The sequence below is a fragment of the Talpa occidentalis genome, unplaced genomic scaffold, assembly GCF_014898055.3.
Source record: "Talpa occidentalis isolate TD23 unplaced genomic scaffold, MPIMG_talOcc4v2.1 talOcc4.13, whole genome shotgun sequence".
Lineage (NCBI taxonomy): Eukaryota > Metazoa > Chordata > Mammalia > Eulipotyphla > Talpidae > Talpa > Talpa occidentalis.
Genome location: NW_023601322.1, coordinates 9,398,543 through 9,424,478, shown reverse-complemented (window position 1 = coordinate 9,424,478; position 25,936 = coordinate 9,398,543). Strand labels below are relative to the sequence as shown.

General features: G+C 33.8%; 1 protein-coding gene across 4 annotated transcripts in view; it reads left to right on the top strand.

Moving 5' to 3' along the window:
• The window catches only part of RELCH (RAB11 binding and LisH domain, coiled-coil and HEAT repeat containing), an 87,705-nt gene that overhangs the window by 4,274 nt on the left and 57,495 nt on the right, over positions 1-25,936 (top strand). For all 4 annotated transcript variants that reach the window (XM_037508443.2, XM_037508444.2, XM_037508442.2 and 1 more), the window contains exons 2-10: positions 9,270-9,359; positions 17,819-17,890; positions 18,000-18,055; positions 18,158-18,271; positions 19,474-19,677; positions 19,785-19,876; positions 20,486-20,776; positions 23,266-23,341; positions 24,279-24,374. In XM_037508443.2, coding sequence (XP_037364340.1) covers positions 9,270-9,359; positions 17,819-17,890; positions 18,000-18,055; positions 18,158-18,271; positions 19,474-19,677; positions 19,785-19,876; positions 20,486-20,776; positions 23,266-23,341; positions 24,279-24,374 — 1,091 coding nt within the window. The remainder of the gene's footprint in view (positions 1-9,269; positions 9,360-17,818; positions 17,891-17,999; positions 18,056-18,157; positions 18,272-19,473; positions 19,678-19,784; positions 19,877-20,485; positions 20,777-23,265; positions 23,342-24,278; positions 24,375-25,936) is intronic.

Here is a 25,936-nt window from a genome sequence, read left to right as displayed (position 1 = left end):
CAAGAATTGCTATTTGATGTGGGGAAGCTTGGACACCCCCATTGCAACTGATCTGCAGGAATCATACACATATAGGTTAATATGTTTAGAGTAGTGGTGGTTTTAAAAGGTGTTACAAAGTCTTCATACTCTATCCTTGACTAGAAGAATAATCCACCTTTATAAAAGATTCAAATATTAAAAGAATTACAGCTTTATACCTGATATTTATCAGTGGAAGAAGAATTTCTATTAACTAAATAAGTGTAAGATGCTTTAAGAGCAAGTCTCAGTGTTGGATAAATTGTGGCATCGTCACGGTGTTACTACTAGGTCACTTGATTGGCTTATTAAAAGTTTTTATATCTTACATTTACCATTACTTGCTTGAATATATACACAGCATATATATAGTGTATGTGTACACACACACACACACACACACATTGTATTTAGTAGTGTTTTGCTTTCTAATTAGATTGCAAGAGGAAATTTGTGGCAATGTCATTAATACAGGTTGTGATATTTTAGCCAGAGAAATGCTGTTCCACTTGAAATCCTCGAGCGCTGATCAAAATTGGACTGTAATTTCATAGGATGAGCCCAGGTTTTTGTATAGTAGGAACAGTAGGTGGTCAAATGGGAAGAGCAAGTAACATGCCTCACAGTGATGGATTTCTTTTATTCCGATTTTGCCATGCCCTCAAATGTTTATAAGACAGCTTCTTAGGAGGCAGTCATTTATGACTGAATGTGTCATATTCACTTGTGAGCCTACAACCTTCCTGAGTCATCTTCCCTTTTAAAATTTTCCGTTTTGTGGTCCTGCTTATCTTTTCTAGGAACTTTTCAGAGTACATATCTTACTGTGCTCAGTGTTCTTTTACTGTGCCCAATGTTCTTTTCTTATTATCAGGAATGCTATCATGTCATGATTACAATCTTCCAAATTTCCCATCTCTTCAACTTTATAAAGCACATTCTTCTGAGATTAGACTTGGCTTAACAATTCCTCTAATTTCTGATAGAGAAATATCAACAGAATATTTCTAAAAATTGCTGGGTTCACTGCATTTAGCTAATTGACCATATATTTTATTAAATTCATGTATTTGTTGCTTATCCCTTTCTAAGTAATTTCAAAATTATTCTTGTGAAAATTTGATCAGGTATTTTCACTGCCTAGCACAGTGACTTGAATATAGTTGATACTCAGTATTTTACATTGATTACTGTATTAAATTATGTTATCATTTAAGGATTATAGGAATTCAAAGGAAGTTTAATGCAGGTCCTTGAGCTTATATACTTTATGAGGAGGTAAGACTAACACATGAAAGGATTATGGAATAGGCTTGTGTAGTGCAGATAATCGTGTAAACTTTCAGATACAGAGAAGTCATTGTTGACTGTGGTAAAGAAATAGTCCTGGTGGACCAGATAAAATTTAAATTTGACCCTTGATGATGGGTGGAATGTTAAGTAGTAACTCTATTACTTGACCATAGTTAGACTCTATCCTGAGTCAGGAAAAGGAAGTGAGGGTAAAGAAAAGATAATACTTATTTTATATTTTGCCTTGCTTAAAACATATGGGAACATGCTTACCGTAATGTGGTTGACCAACTTAATGAAGTGATTCCGTTTGAGCAGTTGTAAAAATGCAGTTTGAAGCTTCACGTTGTGGTACCTACCCTAAAAGGAAGTGAGATAGGAATATTAATCAGGCAAAACAGACCTTATTTCTATCAAAAATTAAAATTACACCTTCTATTTTTTGAACAAGAAAGCTAGTGGTGACCCAGGATGTATGGTTGTTTATTTGTTAACTTGGTTAGAAAAAGCCTTTAAGGATTGGTGTAAATTTCATTTGCTAAGTGTTTTGAGATCAAATAATTGGTTAAGTTTGGTTAGATTTTTTTTTTCATACTTTTTTCTTGGGCCACCCTCCCCCCATAGTTTATTAATGATCATCTAAAATTGTTTTTACCTTGATCTAAAAATATAACGTTTATATTTAATTTACATGTATCTGTTGAGAAAGGACTTAAATACTACAACCTATTTTTTTCTTACAGGTAATTGTTTTTACTGGCTTCTAGGGAAAGATATGAGATAAAGTATGATTTCTTGTTTAAACTAAAAACATACTTGTTGATATTTAAGTAAAACATTTCTTGCTATTTGACCATACTTTGAACATACTGCCTCTTTAACTTTAAGGGGATTTTCTTAGGTTTTTGAGATGATCCATTTCAACTCCCTTACTATACGAGTATTTGTTTTAATATTGCAATGAATTTTTTAATTAAAATATAATTGAAGGCATTGTACTAGTTTTAGGTGTACAACTTAGTGTATATGTATATAATGAAATAATACCAAAATAAATTTGGTTGTCTATTACCATACGTAAATTTTTTGTCTTGTGATTAGAACTTGTATGATTTACTCTTTCAGCAAATTTCAAATATGCAATATTGTTAACTGTAGTCAACATGCTGTACATTATATATGTATATTTCAACATGCTGTATATTTGTATCCCCAGGACTGACTTATAATTGGAAGCTTGTAATTGCTGGTGTGGGACAACACTGATGACTCTAACTCCACATATACATGCATATAGGAAATCTGTATAGGAGAATTTGGACAAATTGAATAAAAATTGGTTAATTTACTTTAAAATAGATTCCTCAGATTTCTGATAACCCAATACTCAATAGCATTGGATACAGCAATAATATTCTAAGATCCACCAAAGATAACAGTTTACTACCACGGGATCAAGAAAAATGTCCTAGGGTTGATGTGTTTGAATTGTAACAAGATATACAATCTCTCACTTGGTTTGAACTAAACAGAGAAATATAGGTTTGATAAGAGTGGCAGTGAAAAGATACATAACTGAGGCAGCAGTAGGTCTGTGCCAGTTTACACTAACCTCACTTTTGCACTTGGCCTATTTGAAAACCAATGGATTTGTAGTACCAACATCTGTCTTCTGTCCTGTCTCTGCCGGGTATATTACCTTGGGTATATCACTCTCTTATTCTGCATGCAGGAGAGTTATCATTTCTACCCAGCACTAGTCATAGGGTTTTTAATGAAGTTTTTATGATAGAATATATGTGAAGGCAATTCATGAGTATGAAAAAGAGACTATGTTTTACTTATATTTGTGTGACCAATACTTAATACTGTGCCTGACAACAAGCTTCATTAAATAAATGATCACTAGTAGTACCCTATAATTAGGAAATTTTGATATATTTCTTGTGAAATTACCCTTTCTCCCTTTAACTCTGCCTGAGCAAAATTGAGTCAAGGCTGATCATTCTGAAGTCATTCACATTCTCAAACCCAACTTACCTGGATCTAAGACCTCTGAGCCTGCATGATCTTACATTTTGTTTAAGGGAACTGACAGTTCAGAGCTCATGACTTGGTGTCAAAGAACTTGAGTTCATCTGTTTACTCTGTCATTTCTAGTTATATGACCCGCTGTAGTCTCTGTTTCCTTTGCCATAAAATGCAGATGGTAGTAATTCCTTTTGCAGGGGATTAGTAGAAAGGTAAAAAAATAAGTATCTGGCTCAAAATAAGTGGTCAAAAATGTTGAATATAATAATAACTATTGTTGTTAATAATCCTCCTCTTTAACAGAATTTAATATGGGAGAATCATCCAACTTTATAGAAATTTTAACTTAAGGGAAAAATGAAGTTTCAACTTTTAAGTCTTCCTAAGTTTAAATTTCTTGATTTTGAAGTTTCATCTATTGTGAAATCTTTTGACAACAAAGACAAGACAGTAGACTGCACAAACTGGAAGTCTTGAATTCTACACCTAGCCTGCTTACAGATTAATTTGTTTAATCTTTAACATAAAGTGACTTGATTGTATATTTTTTTAAAGATTTATTTATACAAGAACCAGGGTACAGGCCAGATGTGTGGGAGGGTGAGAGGATTCACCAGAGACAGAGTGGGGAACAGAACAAGCAGGCTGACTGAAATACACTGCTGAGGGGAGCAGTTGGGCAAGACAGGAGAGGTCTGCTGCGCCATGGGGTTTTATCTCCGCAGCCAGTGGGGATCGAACCAGCATTGCAGAGGCTGCGGACAGCTTCACAAGGCTGCACTCAACCGCCAGCACCACCAGGGAGCCCTGACTGTATTGTTTTTATGATAGTGTGTACCTGACTTTATTCCAGTACTTTAATAAGCTTTTTTAAAGCAAAGAACAAGTCTTAACTAAATTTATCTTTGTTGTCCCCACTTTGGGTTAATAAATATTCACTAAATGAATACATAAACTGGTTTTCTCATTTCTAAAGATGAGGGAAGGGGGTTGGACTATCTCTAGGATTCTCCCTAGTTCTTAAATATTGTGAACATATAGATCAATGAAAATGAATCCAAGCTTTGGAGAAGAATTGAGAATCAGAAAATATAATAACTTGAATTTTATCATTGTCATATCTCTGAGGTCTGTGTTTTAAGTGTGTAACATTTAAGGTGGATTTTTAATATGTATTTAATATAGTTACTTTTAAGATCAATTTGTTACTTGTTTATTGAATTTATGTATTATGTATTTCTTTTTTTTTGATCGTTATAAGTTTTTAAAGAATGTTTTAGTAAAATAACTTATTAAAAGAATTGAAATTTAAAGCTAATTGCTTGATATTATTTTCTCTTTATCCTGTAATTATGAATTGAGTATTTTCATGACTTTTAAATTATTTTATATATATATAAATTTATTAGAAGTATTCAATGTCTTTAGGGGAAACATGCCAAACATACAAATCAAAAATTCAAACAATGGAAAGAAGAGTATGTAAGGAAAATTTTTAATTCTCCTTACAGTCCATTATAATTAGCAGCTTACTATACAAAAACATTTAACGCATATATGAGCATACACAAGAAACGCCAGATCCCTTAAAAAGGTATCCTTTAATATTTTATGCAAATTTCTGTCATTAACCTGGTAATACTAGTCACTCAATAAATGTTTAATTGAAATAACCAATATACCACCAGTCAGCAGCAGCTGCTCAGTTTTTATGCTGCATTTACTTTCTAGGGTACTATGCAATTTCCATAAAAGATACCTTTTCAAGGATCTGAAACTCACTTTTTTTAACTATTGTAAAAGTACACTGTATCGGTACTGTGTCAGTACTAAATGATAATGGAAATGTAAGGGATGCTTTCATATATGATTTGTAAAATCAATATGCATATGTGTGCCTTACAGTCACACTGTATATAATGGATTTAGTCCTCGGACTTAAAACGTACAACAGGGTTTACCAGTTTGCCAACTACAATGAAAGTCCCAGTATTTCAGTCTCTGACTTATAAAGTGAATTCTTAAGAAGTTATACAATCTAGAATTTTAATAAATGAGTTGTGTACTTCATATTAAAAAATGGTGGCTTCTTTCTTAGTAAGGGAGGTTAATTTTCCAAACTCTCCCTCTTTCATATTAGAGTATTTGGAAAGGCATTTGTTTGCCCTAAAAGAGAACTATGACTGAATCAATCTCTATTATCTGGGAACTATAAATTAGTCTTTACATCCAAAGTAGACTTTACTTACCAAATCTATTGTAGGTGTAATCCAATCAAAGTTGAAATTTCATAATTTTTTCCTGATATGGTAGAACAGATTTTAATGAATTAGGAGATTTTTGGAGGAGATTGATGTATCATGTTCAAAAAGGTGTTCATCTGGGTCTGTGTGTATGATTAAAAATACTAGTATTAAAAATACTAAAGGGGGGGCCTCCCCGGTGGTGCAGCAGTTGAGCGCTGGGTTGCGAAGCTGCCAGCAGCCTCCGCAGCACTGGTTCGATCCCCGCCTGCCGGCAAGGGTCCCACAGGATGCACAGACCTCTCCTGCCGCGCCCACTGCTCCCCTCAGCAGTGTATTTCGTCAGTCTGCCTGTTCTGTAACCCGCTCTGGCTCTGGTGAATTCTCTCACCCTCCCGCGCTTCTGACTGTACCCAGTGCTTGTATAAATAAATCTTTCAAAAAAAAAAAAAAAAAAACTAAAGGGCCTCCCTGGTGGCGCAGCAGGTTGAGCGCAGCACTGTGAAGTTGTCTGCAGCCTCCATAGTGCCGGTTTGATTCCCAAACGGCCCGGGAGATACCCACATGGTGTGGCAGACCTTTCCTGTCTCGCCCACTGCTGCCCTCAGCAGTGCTTTTGGTCCGTCTGCCTGTTCTGCTCCCCGCTGTCTCTGGTGAATCCTCTCACCCTCCTGCGCCTCTGGCCTGTACCCCAGCTCTTGTATAAATAAAAAATCTTAAAAAAAAAAATACTGGGAGGAGGAAAAGAAACACTTAGAATAAAAATACATTGTTATACAGATAACAATAAAAAATATCTGAACTTAACAACCAACATCACACTTAATATTCCATAAAAATCAGGAATAAAACAGTGAGGACTGGTACAGTGACACTAGAATATTTGTTGATGAAAGTTGATCCTATTGGATTTATATATGTTTTAATATCCAGGGTGGAGGCATCAGAAGAGTTAGTGAGAAGCTAAGACGTCAGAAGGGATAGTATTAAAGTAGAGTGTCTTGTTGGGGCAGTAATGAATATCTCAGGAAAATCTAGATGATCAGAGAATGTGTATAGAAATTCTCACACTACCAAAAAAAAAAAAAAGAGTAGATGCCAATATATTTTTCAAAGGATATTCAACAGGATTAAAAGACATGTATATATTAAACCAGACTAATTTTATACATATGTTGAATTCCTGAAGATTAAAAATAATCTATTGACAATTGCTATTATATGCTGCTGATGGAACTCAAATTGCTATAAATACTTATTTTGGAAAGTAATAGGGATATTTAATCAATATTTAATAAGATGACAAATTCTCACTATATAAGCTTTTTTAAAAGTAGAATGCAAAATTTTATGTATTCAGTTTCTACATATTCTATATCTACATTCTCAGATATAGGAAAAATGTTCCAAAAAGAGTAGAAATTCTAGGGAAAATGTTAATGATATCTCATTTTACCCCCAACTTCAGTGGGATTGGGGTGATTATGTAGTTTTTAATGTACCTTTATATTTATGCTATGTATTGTATAATTTTAGAGAAAAGATCTTTTGTGGTATATTACAAAACATTGTAGAAAAGTGGTGAGATTAGTTTTCTTTAAGGAGTTGGAAATTTTAAGTGTCATATATATATATTATGTCCCAGGCGTTTCATTTTATAATGAAATATAAATATACCAACCAGGTATATTTATAGGTTAGTGCTTTATTCCAGTCTATCATTTTATATTTTCACCTTTTAAAGATGTTTAAATAAAATAATTAGAAATTTACACCATATTTTGAAGTTTCTTTTCTCTTAGTGACTACCATTTGTGTAGTTTGAAAGAGGGAGAAAACACTCGGAATACCTTTTGCTTCTTAAGACAATAAGAGATAATAGTTATTTTCCAGTATTAGAACTTTTTTAATTCTAGCAGTCACATTGATCCTGATCAATTTTTAATTTAATTGTTGTCTTTATCTGGGCAGATAATATGAAAAGGAAATTTTACATTTAATTAATTTTTTACTTTGTAGGACAAAAGATAACTGGCTAACCTTGAAGTGGCTATTAAACAGTGTTTGTGCATATGCTTCAAAATACTAGGGAAGAGAACAGTTCTTGCAACACAGTATAAAATATGATTGATTTTGTGTATTTACTTTGTTTTCTAAAACTCCAATAAACTGATTCATTGGGTGCATTTGTTTTTTAATGGATTCCTTACTATATATATATCTAGACAATCTTCATATAGGCATAAATATATAGAGAACTGTCACCTTTATAATCTGAGTGGCTTTGATTCCATTGTTTTTGTTTTTTAAATCAGAAGTCAGCATTTTAAATTGTTGTTCTGCATATAATATGCTATTTTTTCTCTGCCTGCTTTTAATATTTTCATTTTTGCTTTCTACAAATATGTGTATGTAGGTTTCTATCATCTCTTTATCTGGTGTCCTCTGGGATTCTTGAATTTATGTTTGTCCCAATTCTTACATCTGTTGACTCCAGTTCTACTTTTGTCAGACTATCCCGTATCCCTTTTGTTACTATCCCATAGTGCCCTATTAATTTTCTTTTCGATCTTTTTTCTCTATTCTTCAGATTAGATAAATTCCACTAAATTATTTTAAGGTCATCGACTTTACTGTTATCTCCATTCTGTTATTAAACTATACAGTGAATTTTAGATTTCAGATATTTTTCAGATCTAGAATGTCCATTGGTATTTTTTTTTTATAGTCTCTGCTTTTGTGCTAAGATTTCTTCACCTTCATTCATTGTGTGTACATATATCATTTCTTGCACAGAGCACAATTATAAGTTATTCAAAATAAATTATCTCCTTATTCCATCATTTGGATTATTTTGGGACTGATCCCTGTTGATTGTATTTTTTTCTAGAGACTATTATAATTCACATTTCACTGGTTCTTTTGTATCAAGTAATTTTGTTTTTTTTTTTTTTGTTTTTTTTTTAAATAGAGGCATGTTTTATTTATTTATTTTATTTGTTTGTTTGTTTTGTTTATACATGCACTGGGTACAGTCAGAAGCACGGGAGGGTGAGAGAATTCACCAGAGCCAGAGCAGGGAGCAGAGCAGGCAGAAGGACCGAAGGACACTGCTGAGGGGAGCAGCGGGCGGCAGGAGAGGTCTGCGCGCCATGTGGGACCCTCCTCCGGTGGCCGGGGAGCAGCCGGGGATCGAACCGGCGCCGCAGAGGCCATGGGCAGCTTCACAACCCAGCGCTCAACCGCTGCGCCACCGGGGAGGCCCTGTATCAAGTAATTTTGAACTTGATACACAAGACAATGTATTGGTTACATTGTAAAAATTAGATTGATTCTGTTCTGTTTTTTCAACAATGTTGTGTGTTTAGTACAAATTATCTTGTTGAACTCAAGATATTGGGTATCAGCTCAAATTTCATTCAGTCTTTTATTCTTAGCTGGGCTGGTTGAAGTATGTTCTATATGTATGTTACTCAGAAGTTAGCCAGAAATTTGTGCAAGGAAACAAGTTATTTTAAAATAAATTGCTGTGAGCATTTTTATCTTATTGTTTTAATAATATTCCTAGATCTTAAAAATCATAGTTTTATTAACTGGAAAAAATAGATCACTTATTTTCCAAGTCCTTGTCTTGATAATTAAGTAAAAATTTGTTTAATACTTTTTTTTTTCTCATTACAGATCGAGCTGGGAGCATCAGTACCCTTGATTCTTTAGACTTTGCAAGATACTCAGATGATGGTAACAGGGAAACAGATGAGAGAGTGGCAGGTGAGTGAGATTTGTAAAGTTGGACTTGGATTCTTTTATATTCCAGAAACAATAAAATTACTTGAGGAATTCTCTTTTTACTACAATTTGGTACGTGAATATAGTTATGTAGTTAATATATAAAGTTACGTTACTCAATTTATTGGCTAAAGGGAACATCTCAACCTATAGTTCCTCTTCCAGTGGTATGCACACCTACAATATGCTGAATTCTGCTTATAGCCAATAGTTTGCAACCATGTAGTAATAAAACTGGGATAAAACAAGTTTATTTTAGCCATGCTAGACTATAAAGTTAGTTGTAATTATCCTCCTATTCCTTTGATTCCTCAAACCAAGGCTGATACTCAAGCGTTATATACCTATTAATTCTACTGATTCTTAAAAATTAGTTAAAAAATTCCATCCTGTTTGGTGACTAAAACTTTGTCTTGAGCTCATTGAGTGCTCCCCAGCCGTCACAGCCCCTCTTCAGAAATTTATCCTGAGTTCCATACAATCCATAAAAACAAAGGGTTGGGCCTCCCCGGTGGCGCAGCAGATTGAGTGCTGCACTGTGAAGCTGTCCGCAGCTTCTGCAGTGTGGGTTTATTCCCGGCCAGCCAGGGAGATATCCACATAGCGTGGCATACCTCTCCTGTCTCGCCCGCTGCTCCCCTCAGCAGTGCTTTTGGTCCGTCTGCCTGTTCTGCTCCCTGCTCTGTCTCTGGTGAATCCTCTCACCCTCCCTCGCCTCTGGCCTGTACCCCAGCTATTGTATAAATAAATAAATCTAAAAAAAAATAATAAAGGGTTAATGCTTAGTACAGCAGTGGCCTCCAGGACCACATCTATTCTAATCAGAACACAAACAACCTTTCTAATTGCTTGGCTGCTCACTCCAGTCTCCATGCTTTCCCTGTCCTCCCACTTGCTCCGCTTCTAGGCATTGGCATTAGATCTGTAGGGACCTCAGAGGACCAACTTGTACCCTCAGTGTTCTGCCCACATAAGATGAAGTCAGTTGAATTTTGCTGAGTCAACCCTGGATCAACTACAAAGCACCTGCAGAATGACTTCAATGTCTTGTATCTTTTTTGTGCTTCTAGACTGCAACTACCTGCCATTGAACTCATTGTGGGTGCCTTGTAGGAATTGTAACTTTTGTAGGAGTTTGGCTCTGAGAGGGTGGGGAAGCAGACAGATGTCAAGTATTTTATTTCCTCCAAAATGGTAGGTATTCCTGGAGCAGGAGGGAAGCCTCATGGACAGATGGAGCAAGATGGGATCAGGGAGCGTCCATAATGCGGATTCTTTAGGATAAGTTTGTTAAAATCTAACAAATGTTTACTTATCCCATGTTCATTTATGAATAAAAGTGAGTGCTAATTTTTATGTAGAACATATATTCCATTCTAAACAGTTTTAGATGTATATTAACTCATTGAGTTCTATGATTGTCATCACCCTCCCCTCATTGCTCAAGAATAAAGACATTAAATATTGAAAACTCTCAGGCAGTATTATGAGTTGGAAGGGAACAACAAAGTAACTGTTTTCAGTTCAGCAGAAGCTGAGAGAGTATTCAGGAATGTAAGTAATAGTAAAATAAATTTAACTGGAAAGACATTGGAAGAATTTAATATGGTTCCCCAATCAAAACACGGTTTAGTCATGAACCTTTTTTCAGCTGTTTGAAAGTGGAGATATCGCATCAGTAATATCTAGAAATTAGCAAATCAAACAGAAATTATTTAAATAATCCTAGCACTAATTTATGTTATTAAATCCATTGTAAGTAGTGCTATGTTAATATAATTATATAGCATTTATTAACAAGATATATTAGATAAAACTATGTAGTATGTATTTGTTATATGTTAAATGTTAAATGGTTTTTTAGAGACTCACCAAGTGTATCTAGTTTTGTATAATTTTATTATTATATAAATGGTTACATATTAGAAAATAGTTCCTACCCAGAAATTGGCCACCAAACTATTTTCTTCCTTTAATTTCCATTCAAAATCTTGACCTTTAAATTTATTAATATCTAAGAAATAATCATTAAATTAAGAAATAATCATTCTCATTATTTAGGTATTTTAGTATTTCTGATTGGGGGAATATTGATGTAAAAACAAAATGTTATAATCATAGGCAGGATGAAATGTTTTAAATACATGGTAGTTTTGACCTTATATTTTTAATCTAAAGATTATACTCTCTAATTTTGAGGAGATAAAGTAATTTTTGATTAGCATGTTAATATATAAATTGCGCTCTTTCATTTTCATGAGGAAGAGGAAGGGAAAGTTACGTTACTCCAAGAGCCTAACTTTTAGATTTTTGATACTCTTGTATGTGATGTACATGTGATAGATGAATGACACTTAATGCAAAAGCTTCCATTCATGACAGTTCTCATTTCAAAACATATTTTTGACTTCTTGCTAGTCATTGGTAGTGATTTAAAAGCTTATAGAAGATGAGCAATCCAAATAGATAATTATCCTATCATCTGTATCAGGTCACATATAGACCTCATTAAGAAAGAACGAAAATCTCTTTATTATTTTCTTACATCAGTTTTGGGCAGAAGGAGGTTATAGATAACGCAGGTACTGAGTCCTTTTCCCTGCCAGGCAAATGTTGGGTCTGTTCCGACCTTTAATGAGCTGTTGCTGTTCATGAAACAGATAGATACTACATTTGTTTTCAATATCATTCTTACCATCTTTGCTCCAAATTTGAAAATCTATACAGCTGTTTTGATCTTTAAATGACGAGATATTTATATTGAGCACCTGCTATATACTGTATGCTTTATATAAAATTTTTTACAATCTTGGAAAAAAGGTAATGATATACTTATATTACACATATATTCAAAAACTGAAGCTTATTGAGATTGAGAACTGCCCAGAAGCCTCCGTACAACAAGGGGAAAGATCAGGACATGAGCTCAAAGGCTTTTATTCCAGAGCCTGCTATTTAACTTCTAATTATATGGGTTTTTTTCCTCCTATGTTCATTAATGTGCATAGTAGAATATTATACTTCCCTACTAGACAATTTCAGTATAGCCATTTTCTTTTTTACAAAGTAGTGTTAAAGTCTTTTTATTTTAAATATTTTCCATTTCTGGATAAAGTATAAATTTTTATAAAATGATTTAAGTAGTAGGAGATAACAAATTAAAAAAACTTAATGTAGCTGATTTTTTCAGTAACAAACCTTCCATGTGTTTTTAAACAAAGCTAGTATTACTTAGTACATATACTGTGCAACTCCTAAATTTTCAAGTTTTTTCTCCTATTCCCTCCTTTTCTTAAAGATAGCAAGGAAATCTGTATTCAAAATATTGGGAATGCTGTTATTTTAGGCATCTCGTGCATCTGCTCTATGTTGGGCATTATGTCGGGCCCTAGATATAAAAGCATGAAATAAAGCTCCTGCCCTTAGGGAATTTGTATTGAAACAGAGCGCTATCTGTAACAAATACTTAGTACTTTGGAGGCAGTGATAAAAATCTATTGATTTTGGAACCATGTCATATCCTTATCTCAGGTTTACCTGATCCTTCTTTTAACGTCAGAATTTCTAATTTTATTTGTTCTCATATCTTCACCTGTTAACTAATTCTCTAGTACACCATAACTTTTATATTGGGATCTAGAGAACTATAAGAACTGTGCTCTCTGATATGTACAGAAAGACATCCTGAATGCTGGTAAGATCATTAATGGTTGAGATTTGTATATGACATCAAGTATTGGGATGTCCATTCATTCAGTAAATATTTGTTGAGTATTTAATGTTGATATTAATGTTGTTTTGAGAACAACAATCAACAAAATAGACATAGGAAGTCTTTATAAAGCTTACATGATACTAGACATTCTAAAATGACACTTACTGCCTGTGTTATCTGACACTGCCTATGGGATAACGTGACTGTTCCTTGGATAAGAAACAGTATCAGTGTCCTGTCATTCCTTAGCTAGTAGCCTGCAGTATACATAGCCACCTTACCAGGATTAAGTAAGGCTGCTTGTCTTCTTACTATACTCTTCCCGATGACAGATACCTGCCCTTCCTATTAGCAATACTTTTGGTTTTTTTATTTTATACATACTAAAATGTTATTTATGACTTTGTGTGATTTAAAATAGGGTAGATGTTCCAACAGGGTTATAAAAAGGAGAGGTAGCATAAGCAACTCCGCATTTATTATCATGAAATTAAAATAGATTCAAGGAAAAAACACATGTTGTTATATTTTAAGCTAAAGATAAAAGTGATTATTCATTGAGTTTTTGTGGGATTTTTTTATGATTAGATCAACAGTTCTTCAGTGTATCTCATTTAATAATTGTTAGTTTCATGGGAGAAAACAAAAATGGTAAAGCATAAGAAAAGAGAATTTCCTGGTTAAATGAATTTGGAAAAATCTGATTTTTCAGGGCCTCTAGTATGGTGTCAGTGGGTTATAGTAATTATTGCAATAAATCATATATGTCTGAACCAGGTTACAGACATGATTGAGGTGAATGGTTATTCAGGGGGTGCTTAAGTGTTGGCATCAGTATGGCTTGGACATTTAATTAATGTGGGAGAAAGGCAAGGGGTGAGAGAAGACTAATCTCCAGGCTTCCTGTTTGAGCAACTGGGTAGATAGTGTTACAGTTAATGGAGAGAGACAGCAAGAAGGGGGCGAAGGTAGGGGAAGGAGACAGATTTGAGAGACTTTTGAGAAAGTGGATAAAATTCGTTTAGACAGGATCAGATTCAAAACTATGACACATTCAAGTGAGCAGAGCTGGGAAATGATCAAGTAGGTTTTGGGAGGTTTGAAGATACATTCTGAGTCTTCTGCCATAAGAGTCAATATTCCCACTGGAGTGTGTGACGGAAGAAAAAGCCCAAAGCTGACACCGTGAGAAAGACTGACTTTGAGTTGAGTGATGAAGAAATCTGTAAGAGAACATGAGCAGGAGGATCAGACAGGGGAAGAATTTTTTTTTTTGTTTTAAGACTTGATAAGAGAATGCTTTTCCCGCTGAAGAGAATATAGAAAACTAAATGTCCTCAAACCGTGAAGACTGCATCTTGTTTTCTTTCTCACTATTTTATTAAGTCTTATGTCCCAGTACTGTACCTTTCTGATGTCTGTAGTAAGCAGAAAAATGCTCTAAAGCATAGGGGTAGTGATGTACCATCTTAGGATTTGTGTGCTATTAGGAGAAAAAAAAATTTTTTTTAGAAAAAAATTTTTATTCTAAGTCATTCTTAAGAGAATTTTTCCTGAAGCTGTTCTTGGCATAATAAAAGTAGTATTAAAGATGGGAAAGTAGTATTTTATTATAAAGTCAAATCACATTAAATTCAGGGGGGAAAGCCAGGAAATTCTCACATAAGACAATTTTGTGTCTTCTGAGAGGTGGCATCATCCTTGCCTTGGGCCTCTTGATTTAAATTCTTAGATAGTGAGCAGGAATGGGACTGAAAAAATACTTGCTAAAGATCAGTGTTAGGGGGAAAATTCTTCCAAAATAGTATTTTGAATTTTATGCCAAAATAAACTAAGACTAGCAGATATTTCAAGATAATATTAGTGGTATATTGAGTTGGGGCAACAAAGTATTGCTATTTTTATTCTGTTAAGAAATTTGGCACTTCACTGTTGGTATCTCCACACAGTAATACATCTCCCAAGTTGTGTTAGCATATAACACAACACAATATGTAAGCACTTAATTACCTCTGCTGTAACACCAGTATTATCCAACCTTGGTCAGGAAGTAATTGTTTCAACTTACTCAGAGTTGCTTCTACTGATTTATTCATTATTTTGGTAAGATTGTATTATGCAGTATTAGAATATTCCTAATATTCCTTTGCAGTTGTTACTTTAGTTCCAATACAATTACATCCAGCAGGATTGCAAGCAGTTGGGTAGTTTATTCCTATAATGACTTTTAAAAACATAAATTCTCAAAAGCTTTTGTAAAGAATTATATTTGAAAAATACTTAGAGATTGTTTGGTGCAATGTATTTCTTTATAGGATGATTAATTTTGAACTTTAATCCAATATTTTTAATAAAAAGACTTTCAGGGCCTCCCCGGTGGCAAAGTGTTTGAGCACTGGGTTGCGAAGCTGCCCGCAGCCTCTGCAGTGCTGGTTCAATCCCCAGCCGCCGGGCGAGGGTCCCACATGGCGTGCAGACCTCTCCTGCCGCCCGCTGCTCCCCTCAGCAGCGTACTTCATCAGTCTGCCTGTTCTGCTCCCCGCTCTGGCTCTGGTGAATTCTCTCACCCTCCCGCGATTCTGACTGTACTCAGTGCTTGTATTAATAAATAAATAAATCTTTAAAAAAAAAAACTTTCATATATGTATAAACATAGAACCTTGTTCAGTCCTTATGAAATCCTTTCTTATATAACTGCAATTCCTTGATTATTCTGTGACTTTATAGAGATGTTCTATAGCTTCAAAGATACTCAGAAATTTTAAAGTCTATATTGTTTATTAAGAAACATGCAGCAGAGTGAATAATTTTGTTAGGGACTATCCTTTCATAGCATTGGTAACTTTTTGTGACATTTGGCAATGTATATGTAGATGTGCATAAAAATACAAATTCTTGCCGTCTGACATGGGTTTTTCTGGCTTTCTGTGCCTTGATCATTCAGTGTTTTGCTCTTGGTCACCAAGTGAATTTGAAATTTTCAGTTTATGTTTTGACCAGTTTTTTTTTTTCCATTTTTTTCCTCATATTTCTATCATTATGGTGCAGCGCATTTCTGATCTGCAATTGTTCTATATTATGTCTTAGTAAATTATAAGTTATATTGAAAGCGTAATGTATATACTCATTTTACTTAAGATATATTTAAGTATTTTAAAGCCAAACGCAGCTATCTAGATTTTTTTAAAAACCTATTTTCTTACCTCACTGAATATGTAGTCTTTAAGAGTTTTCAGGACTGTAAGTTTTAGGGAAAATGTTTGAACTTTGTTGCACAGAAATGTTTGCAGATCAGCATTGCTGACTACCAACAAGCAATAGTAACATACATGTCATCTAATTTTAAGTTGTGCTTCTGTGTTGCTGCAGTGAAATTCTGTGCATCAAAATAATTGGCCTTCATGTACTAGATGTGATATAGTTACATCTTAAGTTTTTAATGAAAATATGCAAACTGAGTGAATCCCAATTTTTCCATAAATTTTTATAAATTTGTTCTCTGATGCATCTCATTTGCCATCTTCTTTTTTCTGTTTATTAGTCAACCAGAAAGTTGCATCTTAAAATGTTGTAATTTTCAAATTTTTAAAAATTTTGATTTCCTAGTTTTTATGCAGAACTCTTTAAATATTATAATTTTTTAATATCCCATGTGACAAAGGTCACTTAATTTTCCCAAAGTTTCAATTCTTGGAAATGGCCCCCCCTCACAACATCTAAGTTTTTTTTTTCCTTCAGGCTAGCATTTATATATATTTAAGGAAAATTACAAGTTAAGGCACATAGTAAAATCTTGCTCCTCGTGGAACATTGTATTTCTGTTTATTTTATAATCAGGAAAAAATTTTGAGTTTATTGGTACGTCTTAAAACAAACAAATCTATTTGAAGAGTTATCAGAAACTTTGAAGTTCTGCTTAATATTACTCAGTATCTTTAGATTATTACACTTTTAGAATGATACATAGTCTTTTGCTTAGAATAATCTAATAAGAAACTAAAACACAAACTATATTCTACCCTTTGGCTTTAAATGAAACCTAGAATAAAATCCTTGACCTTTTTTTAGATACGTGTTTAACATTAACATACTTACACTATTTATAGAAAGCATACATTTGTTTATTAGAAATTTATTGGTAACCCAACATTTATTAACTAGTTAAGCCATATTCCTTAAACATCTTAATTAAGGAATATATTCACTAGCATTTCTATACATTGATTTATAACATTATTCTAGATAAAATATAAATATAAAATGTCCTTTAAAAATACTTTTTTAAAAAATCCTAAGGTTTTAAGTATATTTGCTTGAATTTCATCTAATTTTTATCTTTCCCCCTAAATCTATGTCTCCTGAAAATATTCCACTGCATTTTCTTACCTAGACTGAGTAAAGCAGAAGCACCAGTATACTATATTTTTATCTACCTAAAGAAGAGTGTGCCATAGATTTAATTTTAAATAGAGATTTTCCTTGTCAGACAGCTAGAACAGTTGCTCAACAGTCCCCTGAATTCTAAAACTATGGAAAGCATTCACCAGTTTGCTTGCAAATCAACTCTGCTGCATGCGTTCACAAGTTTCATAAAGATTGCATGCTTTCTGTTTTCAATACAAATTGTATTTTTTTTTCATACCCATCCTTGCTTTTTATTTTTTTATTTTTGTTTCCCTTTTCTTGGTTGGATGCCTGTGTGTGTTTATTCCAAATCCCTGTCCAGTCCTGGAGTTTGAACTACGGAAAGCCAAGGAGACCATTCAGGCCCTCCGAGCCAACCTGACAAAGGCTGCAGGTGGTGTACATAAAACTTTTTTGAGACTTTTTCCACTTTGACAATGTAGAAGTAGCTGAGATATTTTCAAATGTAAAATACTAAAATATTTATATTTTTTTCCCACCAGAACATGAAGTTCCTTTACAGGAACGAAAAAATTACAAATCAAGTCCTGAAATTCAGGTAGGTAAATGACAAATCTAAAAGTGTTTTCACATTAAGAAGTAACATAAGTATTAAAGGAGAAAAACTTATCGTATTATTTGTCCTTCCTTTTGCTTGTAGGAGCCAATCAAACCTCTTGAAAAGAGAGCTCTAAATTTCTTAGTCAATGAATTTTTATTGAAGAATAACTATAAGCTTACATCAATAACCTTTTCAGATGAAAATGATGACCAGGTACAGTTACATTTTTTTAACAGTGATTCATTTACTTTATAACTTGTAATTTACTTATGTTCTCTTGTATCTGATTTCTTTATTTTTTTTAAGTTATACATACAGTAAAATTCTATAAGAACACGGGAGTGTATACATCCCTTCAAAGTAGTGTTTTTGCATTCTTTGGGTATATATAACTAGGAGAGAAGTTGCTGGATCAGATGGTATTTAATATTTAATATTTAATCCTGTATTTAATATTTCTTCATACAGTTTTCCATAGGGACTTGATTAGTCTACATTTTCACCAAATACTATGTGAAGGTTACTTTTTCTCTACATGCTCTCCAACACTTATTGTTTCTGGTGTTTTTGATGTGGGCCATTGTTTAGATATAAAGTGGCAACTAACTGTGGTTTTGATTTGCATTTCCCTGACAGTAAGTGATGATGAGCATTTTTTCATGTGTCTGTTGGCATCTGTGTGTCTTCTTTGGAGACGTGCGTGGTTAGTTTTTTTGCCCATTTTTGATTGGGTTATTTGTAAAGAGTTAAGTTATGTAAGTTCTTTGTAGATCTTTGACATCAGCCCCTTGTCAGATGTATGGTGTGCATCTATCTCTCCCATTCAGTAGGTTATCTTTTTGGTTTTTTGGTAGTTTCTTTCACTGTGCAGAAACTTTTTAGTTTGATGTAATGCCCAAGTATTTATATTTTTTGTTGTTTCTCTTGCTGTTGGAGACAAATCTACAAAGATATCTTTGAAGCCAGTGTCATGGAGTGTTTCGCCTGTTTTCTTCTATAAAGGAAGTGAAAGAGATGATCAGTAATCTGTTCTTTCATCATTAAAATAAAATTCAGTGCTAATTTCTACTGATCTGCCTAAAAACAGTGCCACCTAAAGCCCTTAACTTGTCTCAGGTTCAGCCTCTGGCCAAAATTTAAGATATTTTACCCTATTTTACTTTCTGTTCTATAGCCTTAAAGGCATTTATTACTACCTAGAATATCAGGAAACTTATAGGAATAATATTGGAAAGTAGAACATGTAAACTAAGTTGAAAAATCATATTTACTCACTTGAAACATACACACTGACATTATGATAAAATTGTTATTGTTGCATTTTAAAGATATGTATGCAATAAGAAAAAGAACCTCAAAAATGGAGGATAAATTGTCTTATGGTCTTTTTTATATTATTGTTTTTTATTTTTAAGGATTTTGAACTATGGGATGATGTAGGATTAAACATTCCAAAACCTCCAGACTTACTGCAACTCTACCGAGATTTTGGAAATCATCAAGTTACTGGCAAAGATCTTGTAGATGTGGCCAGTGGAGTAGAAGAAGATGAATTAGAGGCTCTTACACCAACTGTAGGCAACCTTCCTCCAACCCTTGAAACTCCTCAGACTATAGAGGTAAGATATATTCTAATTAACTGGTTAAGGCCACAGAAATTATTTAAACTTTGTAAAAGCTTGCTATGAGATCCTGAGTTTCTATTTTTCTCCCATTTTTATTTTAGAACTCCTTACTAGTACAGAAATTAGAAGATAAAATTAGTTTATTAAATACTGAGAAATGGTCTTTGATGGAGCAAATCAGAAGACTTGAAAGGTAAGTACGTAATGATCATTTCTGTAAAACTTCAAAGTTTTTAAAGAATTTGGCAGATTATATAAACATACAAAATAACATTTCAGTTGTAAGACATAATTTTTCACATTTCTAAAGGAATTATAATTGCTTTATATATTTAATGTCTTTTTTTCCTTCCAAAAAAGTAATTAAATCAGTGTAGTGATCTTAATTATTTATGCTTGGAAGCAAGAAATAAGATTTTTTTTTTACTTTGCTAAGTCATGTCAGTATCAATAAAAAAACTGTTTCACATTAATGTTGTGCATATTTTCAATACATTATTTCATTTAACTGCTATAATAATCCTGTGGGTTCAATGGAATTCTCTCCATTTCAGAAATGAGGAAAAGAAAGTTAAGTGCTAACTCAAAACAATTTTTCAGGCCATTTTTATGCTTCATTGGTAAGAGTTTATAGATACATTTTTTGGTATATGAAGCATCAGTATATATGCTACAAAAAAGGTTTAGTCAGTCGCCATAACATCTTCTATTAATATGTTGTACTTTTAAAATAACAAGCCTGTTATGATTTTGCCAAGGTTTAAAAATTTGTAGTTCTCTGATAATTTCTTTCTTTCTACAGTGAAATGGACTTCCTAAAAAATGAACACTTTGCCAATCCAGTAGTTTGTGACTCTGTTCAGCCTTCTGTGGATCAATCTCTTCACAAAGACTCTGAAGACACTAGACAGAATCCAGCTATAAATAGTTTAGAAAAGGGAAAAAACGAGGATATCCATCTTTCAAAATCAGATGAAGTTGATTCCACTATTTCTAAAGACAACTTCCCAAATTCCTTCCCCAGGAGAGAAAGAGAAGGCGCGCCTTCTTCTCCACCAACTAAAAGTACAGTCCATTTTGACAAGCCCAATAGGTTAGTATGCATCCTGTATTTAAAATGTATTTTCTGCATTTAGTACATTGTCAAACTCAAAGAGCTTCAGTTCTAATTAGAACTGCTTTTTTTTAAAAAACAATCTTTTTTTTTTTTTTAATTTTTTTTAGATTTATTTATTTATTTATACAAGCACTGGGTACAGGCCAGATGCATGGGAGGGTGAGAGGATTCACCAGAGACAGAGCAGGGAACAGAACAGGCAGATGGACTGAAATACGTTGCTGATGGGAGCAGCGGGCAAGACAGGAGAGGTCTGCTGCGCCATGTGAGTTTCTCCCTGGCCAGCGGGAGTGGAGCCCGTAGCTGCAGAGGCTGCGGACTGCTTCACAGCGCAGCGCTCAACTGCCTGCGCCACCAGGGGAGGCCCCTAGAACAGCTTTTATAGATCAAATGTATGGATTTTTATTTTGGCATGAACTTACATAACAAATACCTCAAACCAAAAACATCATTAAGTTAAATTATATTAAAGAGGAATAAAACATACATGGGTAGGTTCTGTCTGAGCTAAGTTATTTAAACCCTCACCTAATGTGTATGTGTTGCCAAGACTTTTACCCAGCGCTTTTACTTTGTCTCTAGTCTTTCCTTATGAGACTTGGAAGATGATTTCAGTATTGCAGTTACCTATATTAAAGAGAGGAATAGTTTTTGCTGCTAATGCTTTTTCCTGTGTCTGCTTCCATTATTAATATTGTTATCATTATTCTGAAGTCATTTTTTAAAAATCTTACTAGGTTGCAGTGATTGAATTGAGATGACAAAACATGGCCTGTACCCTTTTTGATCATGCTTTCCAGTGGAGGAGACAAAATATAACTTAAAAAATTTTAGATTATAATGTCAATAATAATTTTAAGAAAATTTTACTTACTGAATTTTTTGCATATGTCAGGTCCTTCTAAATGTTTTGTGTATACTGACCTTTTTAATCCTCACAAATACCCTATGGTATATTCTCAGCCACAAAGTCATGCTTCCTCCTATTAAACAGAGGATAATTACATCAAGTGTTGGGACATAATGGAAAAGCATAATTAAATTTGTTTTTGACTTATCAGTACTCATAATTAGTGAGAAGAAAGCTTTCAACTCATGAGCCACAACTTTTGTATCCTACTAGAGGTATATTTTTTCTTTAGCTATTTTGTAGGTGAAAGATTTGAGGTAGACATGGCTCAGTCATCAAGGTGCATTTATTCTATTATGGATAAGATATAAGTGTCTGTGTTAGGATATTCAACAATCACTGCATTTGCAGTAGGTCTTTAATGTTTAGGAGTACTTTCTTATGTCTCTCTGGATATTCCAGAGCCTCACTTTGGAGATAGTTGATGGTTAGATTTGTTGAGAAAATATTTTACCTCTTAACTATGTGCCAGCCAGTGTTCAGAGAATATAATGGTAAGCAAAACACATGTTAAGTCCTTAAGTCACATATCTTAGAGTTTGAGAGATACCGACAATCACTGAAATTTAGTGATGTAAAAGTTCAGCTTGTGATGGGAACACACTCAGAACACCTAACCTAGTCATCAGAGCAAGAAAGGATTTATGAGAGAAATGTCATCTCTCCTGATACCTGACCACTAGGTAGGAGTCAACCAGGTGAAGCTGTAAGAGAAAATGTTGCTACTAAATGTGACTAGCATGTGCACAAAGAATACGGTGCATTTGGGAAGCCAAGTATTCGGTAAGGTTTAAACAAAGAACACAAGTGAGAAGACTGATAGGAGATAAAGTTGGAAAATTAAGCACAGTCATATACACCATGTTAGCTCACTTTTAGCGAGTTGGGACATGATGATATCTAAGTTTTGGAAAAAGACCTCTAGGGTAGAGATAGTTGTAGGGTAGCAAGACTGGAGGAGGAGACTAATGGGTTATCTGTTGGGAAAATCCAAGAAAGAAATAATTGAGGCCTGCCTTGGATTGGAAAGAAATGAAGAGATTTACAACATAGTTAGAAGGTTAAAGATTGCTTGGATTGGGCCTCCCTTGGTGGCGCAGCGGTTGAGCGCTGTGTTGCGAGGCTGCCCGCAGCCTCTGCAGTGCCAGTTCGATCCTCAGCCACCGGCAAGGGTCCCAGGGAAAAAAAAAAAAAAAAAGATTGCTTGGATTTAGGATTAAAAGAAAGGGAATGATAAAGACTGCTTGGCAGCTCCTAGCTTAGATAAACTGGATTTTGGCTCCCTCCACTGAAAGAATGTGAGAGGATGACTATACATGAGCAAACAGACTCAGCTCTGGTACTCTGTTTCCACAATACTGAGTGCCTTGCCACTTTGTTGTGTATACTGAATAACCCTTTCTACGTAACTTTGTATTATTGGCTCTTTTCTTTAGATTGAGCACATAGTTATGGCTTATGGTAGCATTCATACAGGAACGGACTGCAGCTTACTTTCTCCTTAAGTTGTATCTCCTTTGGTATTGTCCCCTTTTCATCCAATATTTTCTTCTAGGAAATTGTCTCCAGCTTTCCACCAAGCTCTACTCTCTTTTTGTCGAATGTCAGCGGATAGTCGTTTGGGATCAGAGGTAATTTATGTCAAATATACTTAAAGCTTTCTTAAAACATTCCATTTTTATTCTTAGTAGCTCATCCAAAAACAAGTGTGATAAGACTGTTTCTAATACAGATCTATTATTTAAAATAATACTCTAAGAAAAATAATTCCTGTTAGTATTCTAAATATTGAAGGAAGGCAATTGATTATGTTTTTGGATTAAAGGTATTTTTTAATAATAAGTGACATTTTGTAGTCTATTTTTATTTGTTATTTCTACTGAAATGGTGTATATTTCATTTTGGTATAATTCTGATTTAATTTATAATGAAATTTATAATTTAAGTATTATTTAAGTAATTTAAGTAATATTGCTTATACTCTTATTTTTAGATTACTCATTATAATTTCATAGGGAGTAGTTGTCTTTGCCATGTTATCAGCGCTCAGATTAGTTTTCTTCAAGTGCTTTGTTATTGTTGCGGGCTCTTCAGGAGAGGATATATATTTTTTCCTCTTACCTTTATATTCATGCCTCCCTTTCTCTTTTGTGGTTGAGTCCACTTGGCCTATCATTGGTTTCTTTCCTGTAGTGTCACTGGGAATACGAAAGAGCTAGTGGGTGGTTGGCATGCAGTTCTGGCAATCCTCAGTGAAAGAACGGGTGAGCCTGTTGGGGCCTCCCCTTGCCTATAGCTTCACTCTACAGTCTACTACCTTAGCCAAAAATCATAGCTTTGTGGACATCTTTTCAAAGACAAAAGATAAGCCATTGGAGTGCCCCAGTCCAGTGATATCTCTGCTTGTTCACAGAACTTAAAGCCTAATGGGCCTTCCTGCAGTCATCATCAGATTATAATTTTGGATGTATGTAGAGCAGAGGTAGCAGAATCTAACACTTGAATTTGAAGTACCATCATGCAGAGAAGTTCTCCACCTTTGTCTTCTTGAATGTTCTGGTTTTCTAGGTGTCTCGGATTGCAGACAGTGAGAAGAGCGTTATGTTAATGCTGGGGCGCTGCCTCCCACACATTGTTCCTAATGTGCTGTTGGCAAAGAGAGAGGTGAGACACATAAAAATATTTTCATCGCAGTAATCTCATCATGTTGTCCTTTTTTTTGTCATTTGAAAGTTTAGTATATGTTTTTGTTTTGTTAAAGTCTATTACTTGCAATCATATTCTTACTTTTGTGCATGCATCTCTGCTCCTAGAGAATGGTTTTACACCTCTGTCAGGTGAGTTCAGTAAAACTGCATGGTATTCGTGTTTTCCAGTTTTGCTTAAAGCATCATTAGCTTCTGCAACACTAACTATTACTGTAGGTCCATTATGTGCCATAAACACTGTCCTTTTTTTTTACATTGCAGTTAACTAATTTATTTTATCTCTGCTCTTGATATGATATGCTTGGTATGTCTATAGAAATGGACACTCTTCCTATTGAAAATTAACAGGGACTAATGTACTTGTAGTTACTTATTATAAATGTTAGTTTTATTATATTTGTTTGGCAATAACTATACTTGTCTTGTGATGATAGAATTGATAATATTGACTAAAATAACTTTTGAAATTGCCGTTTTTGTTTTCCTGTAGCTAACCTGTTATTTTCAAAAGTAGCAAAAATTTACTATACACAGTCTGTTATGAGCCATGAATGCTATGGAAAGTTTCATGTAGAATTATATTTACCTAATAAAAGATTAAAGAAAAATTATTTGTAAATCTCATTTAACTTATCACAGGTGATTTACTTGCAAATAAAGAAAGCAAATTTAGTTAGTTGTTTTATTTGAATTACTCAATTTCTGAAGTCAATTTCCAGTTCCCAAAACTTTTTATTAAAAAATGGGGTAAGAGTATTTTAGAATGTTTAATGTAAGTTTCTTCTGTTATCGTTGTAATATTTACCACTGATTTCAATCATAATTAATGGGACCTACAGTATGACAGGTACACAATGCATTGGCAAAACCCACATAAAGCTTATCCTTATCCATTAGCACAAGAAATTTGTACTGATCTTCAAGAAAACCTATCTGAAGAACTTTAAAAATATTCCTTTAACTATTTTCTAATTAAAAAAGATAAAAATGACTTACTGATGTTTTATTTTGTCTAATATTTAAAAATTGTTGTGATATACTAATAAGTATAGAAATTTTTCTCTGTCTTGAAGGATCAGTGTCTAATTTCAGATTGTTGTGCAGTTCTCCCTGGGAGAATGTTTGCGCTTCTTTCCTTTTTCAGCTTGTAACATAATCCATGCAGTGCATTAATGTTTGCATCCCTTTAACTATTTTTCCTTAATGTAATCTTTAAAATATCACAGAAACCTAATTATTGTGAAATACAGTTTAAGCTTTTTTTCTTTTATTTCCCCTTTTTTTTATCATCGAAGTCACTACTTCTAAAATCTGATTGTACTGATTGTACTGCATGACATTTATAAATTTGCATCATCAATAATCAGATACATTATATATATTTAAATATATGTGTGTGTGTATATATATATATATACACACACACACACATTCATGTGTATACATACATACAGGCATACCACATACATTATTTCCTTTTTGGTGTTTACCTTTCTGCCTGATTTTAATTTTTTTTAT